The 5,144-nt window shown below is 40.5% G+C and overlaps 1 protein-coding gene across 1 annotated transcript; it reads left to right on the forward strand.

Moving 5' to 3' along the window:
- Positions 1-1,092: 1,092 nt before the first annotated feature.
- On the forward strand, positions 1,093-1,917 carry LOC137360133 (probable G-protein coupled receptor 139). The gene has a single exon (XM_068025690.1). It carries the CDS (start codon positions 1,093-1,095, stop codon positions 1,915-1,917), a length of 825 nt encoding a protein of 274 aa, XP_067881791.1.
- Positions 1,918-5,144: the final 3,227 nt, after the last annotated feature.

Raw genomic sequence — 5,144 nt, forward strand, 5'->3', positions numbered from 1 at the left:
CATCTGAAATTTCTGGAATGTATTCAGGCTGGATAGTGGAGGGTGGTTTACCTGAGTAATCATGTTGTGTGAACACGTGGAGGCTTGGATAATCGGGAGAAGTGATTGGAGAGAACAGGAGCTGTGGACAGAGAGAGAAGTTGACAGAGAGAGAGAGAGCAAGAGAGTAGAAAGAAGGAGAATGAATCAGAGAGAGATTGTGAAGAGAGAAAGAAAGAGAGAGGGAGAGTACCCACCATGTTAATAAATCACGAGGATGAACTGCTGAACTTTCCAGATCGATTACAGTGAAACTGTGAGTTGCAGGCATGATGAGGATTTTGCCAGATAGGGTGAGATTTACTGCTGCACTCATTTCCTGTGTGTTCAACCCCGTCATATTCTCAACCTGTTTTAGTGAATGTTCCTCTTCATTATTTCTGAACTGATTAAATACCGTAATAGGACCTGTTTTTACTGACTGCATTCTTTGCTTCACTTTTTTCGCTTTCCAAACCCTTCAGGACCTGCCTCCACTCCAGATCCCAAATATCATTTACCTTGTCTACCTCCAATCCACTCACTGGCTCAGCCGCCATCGGCCTCTTCCTCCTGATCTGAAGTCTCATGCTCACCGCAGCGGCTCTCGACCTTTTCATGTTTTGAGACAGCTCCTGCTGGCTCTATTAACCGGTAAAACGAAAACAGCTCCCCGTCCCCTCACTTTCACGGCCATTGGTCTGGAGGTTAAACTGGATGTAAACAATTGTATTCCTTTTTTGAAACCCCTTCTCCCTTCCATACTTGCACGGCGCCCTCACTCAGCCCTTCCACTGTATCCAATGATCATTTTATTTTACCTTTAGTTTAAATCAATTCCCCAATCAATTATTAATAACTGTGTTCAAAACCATTCTCTGTGCGAATGTGCTGGATGCTGCAACAAAGCTGTAAATTTCGCACGAGATCCTGTCAAACTGCTGTGTTAGTTGAGTTCTGATCAGTAACTCTCTGCTTCCTTTTCGAAATCTTTCAGTTAACCTGCTGGCGATTTTGATCCTGTCCCGAGGAAAGTGTGGCCTCTCCAAATGCAGCACTCGCTACCTGGTGGGAATGGCAGTGGCTGATCTCCTGGCCGTTATCACAGATCCCATATTGAAGTGGATTCCGGTGATTTATTTCCCAGATTCATTCCTGTCCATTACTCCCATCTGCAGTTCAGTTCATTTCCTGATTTTTTCAACCACAATGATTTCTGTCTGGCTGACAGTCGTTTTCACCTTTGATCGATTTGTGACTATTTGCTGTAAGAAGCTGAAGAGTAAATATTGCACTGAGAGAACAGCGGCTGTGGTTATCGCAACAGTGAGTGTGCTGTGCTCTTTAGAAAGTGTTCCCTGGTATTTTGTATATGAACCTGAATATATAATTGATAAAGTTTCCTGGAACTGTATCTATAAACATAGCTTCTATACTTACCCTGCATGGACCGCGTTTGAGTTGTTTCACCGCATTTTAACTCCTTGTGTCCCGTTCTTTCTGATTTTGCTGCTCAATATTCAGACTGTCAGACATATTTTAGCTGCTAGTAGAGGTCGCAGGGGACTCCGGGGCTTTATCAGTGGAGAAAATCACAATGACCCAGAAATGGAGAATCGAAAGAAATCCATCATTTTACTCTTTAGTATATCTGGTAGTTTTATACTGTTATGGGTGACGCAGATTGTATTTTACATCTATCAGCTACTTACAAAACAATACCCTTCCTCCGCCAATGACCCACTTTATATCACAGAAGTCACAGCAGCAATGCTGCAGCTTCTCAGTTCCTGCACCAACACGTGTATTTACGCTGTGACCCAGACTAAATTCAGAGAGGAGCTGAAGAAGGTCATGAAATACCCACTCAATCTGATTGTTAAATTAGTTAAATCATAAGAAAAGTGAAGGTTTCCGCTTTCGAGCACTAAAATCCATTCAAATCCACAGCCTATATTCACGAGATGGTGGTAAATTTTCTATTCACATTACAGAACTCTGAGATGATTGTAAACTTAATTTTGTAATATTTAATTAAACATTAGACTGAATGAGGCTTGTTATCTTTGCAGAAGACACATGAATTGTTTCTCAAAAATGATGGTGCTCAAGAGCACAGCTGGACATCAGCTGAAGTAGTGATCAATCGACGGAGGTGATGTTGGCTTGATGATAGAGTGACAGGGTGGTGTACTGGTAATGTCACTGAGCTAATAAACCAAAGGCCATGCTAATGCCTTGGGAACACGGGTTCAAATCACCCCTTTGTGGATAATTTGATTTGACAATACCTTCAGTCGTAAGCTGATTGCCAAAGTAAGTGAACCATTGCTGCAACTGTTAAAACATTTTCATTGCAGCAGAATAGAGTTTATATTCAAAAGCAAAATATGGCGACTGTTGGAAATCTGAAATGAAAACATACCATGTTGCAAATTTTCAACCATCCGGGCAGAGTAAGTAGTGAGACAGAGGTAACTTTTCAGGTCAATGATCTCCACTCTGGACTGATAGAAATTGGGGATTTAAATAATTATAAGTAAGTGTTTTGCCACTTTATAAGCAAGTTCAGTATTCTGGCTTTGCCCTGGCTGAGAAACCCTTAAATCTCCAATCTTCCAATGAACATTCATCCGCCTGAAACTTTCACTTCATTTTTCGCTCCACAGAGGCATTTACAAAGTTCTTGTTCCCATCATTAGCAAATAACCCGCATTGAAATCTTCATGAATTTAGCACATTTTTGCTTCTCAAGCCTTTGCAGTTTCTTTACAGTTGGTACATGCAGTTTGAAAATATGTTTTATAAATTGGGTTTGTTCAGCTCTGAAATGAATCATTATGGGCAATTTACTATTATTTACCAGAATAATTATTTACTGGTTTGCTCAGAAAAGCAAATAAAACAGTTTTGAATCACCAACCTAATTTATTTATCCAGTTAAATAGTGGCCCTCACTTAGTGGTAACTCTAAGGAATCTTTGTGCAGAATGAACAACACGCAGGAGAAATACAACAATGTAACGAGGGCACTGAGAATAGAGATTTGTCTAAACAGCATCATTACAAGCACAGCACAGCGCAGACCCATATATTCAGGAGCCAATGCTTCAACTTGGGAGACAGATCTGTACTGAATGCAGACAATTGTGGGATCATTTAATTCTGAAAACCAGATGTAATTTGCAACTGGATCCTTTCATTATGTTAAACCAATTGTTTGACACATGCAATGTCGCCAGGCTTTCGACATACGGAGCAATACATGCATTGACCCCGTTTCCCCCTCTGAGTACAGATGTGTCTATCATCCAACCATTAGTTTACCTTTTCCTCTTTCACCTATGAAGAAAAGCTCAAGATTTTCCTGCATCTAGACACGCAGACAGTCCGAGACGTTTCCTTAGATCCTGATAACAGTTATTGTGAGCAGAACCCCCGGAAATTAGCTAGCTGTTACAAAACATCGCATTCCCACCTGCCGCTAACCTGGCATATTTTCGCCAGTTTGGAACATCAAGCTTCACAATGTATTGGCGAACTTTAGTCAAATAGAATCGAGTTAAACAGTACCATCAACTAAACTCTACTCTGATATATCAGCCTAAAGTATTCTTCAAATGGACAACTTTAAACATTTCATTACTGACAGCTGCAGTACATGGATACACCGATTAACCTTTCTGTTTATCTTTGTCTTTTAATGTCTGTCTGTCTATCTATCTATCTATCTATCTATCTATCTATCTATCTATCTATCTATCTGTCTCTCTATCGCACTACGTATCTGCACAAGAGCACATGTCATGTAATTCACCAAATAGATTTTTGCCAACTCAAATCTGATGCAAATATGTGCCAGTGAAGACAAATGACAATTTCAATCACATAGCACTAAAATAAAACGAAACTAAAGGTTGGGCCCCAGGAAATCCGGACAGGTCAACTGTACAAACCTTGAGAAACAAATTTACTCCATAACTCAAACATACTGCAACATTTCAACTACATTTAAGCAATTCCAAAACTGACTACAATGAAAATTAACATTTCAGTTTGAATGTGGATTACTATATATGACTGTGTCTGTCACTCTCTCAGACACATACACTGAAAAATATTTATAGAATGAGGTACATATATTGCTGTAACATTATCTGACATCAAAATTAGGTCTTTGCTATTTTGTATAATCTTAAATTCTGCTGTGTTAAGAAAATGTCAGGTTTACAGAACACCTTAAATATAGTATGTTCACACTGCAGTCTCTTCATCGCCCCTTATGACAGAATATATTCCTTCAGCAACATCATCTGTCAAAAGAGAAAGAAGAGGGCTATCAACAAGACTACTCAAGCATATCCTGTCCTGCCACTGATAGCCTCGTGACATTAATGGACGAGATAGCTACACGTTATTTAAAAAAAAATCTTCCTGAGGGCGCCCAATTCCCATTTCCAAAACTGATTTCCAGTTTGCATACTTGTCAGCTAGATTTATGTGTGAAGCTTCGCTGTGGAGATTTGTTATATGATTATTTCCCACTCAATTTTGCCATATCAGTCTAATGATGCAGTTGCAGGTTCTGGCCACGAGTTGGCGCTCGGAAATAAAATTCTGTCTTCACTGAGGAAAGGTCCCAGAACTGAAACATTAACCCCGCTTCTCTCTCCAAAGACGCTGCCACACCTGCTGAGTATTCCCAACACTTCCTGTTTTTTTTCCTTCAGATTTTCAGTTTCAGCAGTATTTTGCTTTATTATCTATCTTCACTTTCCCAAATTCCACGCTATGTTTTTATTTATTTTTATTTAGAGATACAGCACTGAAACAGGCCCTTCGGCCCACCGAGTCTGTACCGACCACTAACCACCCATTTATACTAATCCTATTTTAATCCCATTTTTCCTGCTACATCCCAACCATTCTCCTACCACCTACCTACACTAGGGGCAATTTACAATGGCCAATTTACCTTTCAACCTGCAGGTCTTTGTGTGTGGGAGGAATCCGGAGCACCAGCGGAAACCTACGCAGTCACAGGGAGAACTTGCAAGCTCCGCACAGGCAGTACGCAGAACTGAACCCGGGTTGTTGGAGCTGTGAGGCTGCGATGCTAACCACTG

The sequence above is a fragment of the Heterodontus francisci genome, unplaced genomic scaffold, assembly GCF_036365525.1.
Source record: "Heterodontus francisci isolate sHetFra1 unplaced genomic scaffold, sHetFra1.hap1 HAP1_SCAFFOLD_267, whole genome shotgun sequence".
Classification (NCBI taxonomy): domain Eukaryota; kingdom Metazoa; phylum Chordata; class Chondrichthyes; order Heterodontiformes; family Heterodontidae; genus Heterodontus; species Heterodontus francisci.

Bases quoted from the DNA above. Each gene is read 5' to 3' on its own strand.
- LOC137360133 (XM_068025690.1), top strand. From the start codon at position 1,093: ATGGCAGTGGCTGATCTCCTGGCCGTTATCACAGATCCCATATTGAAG.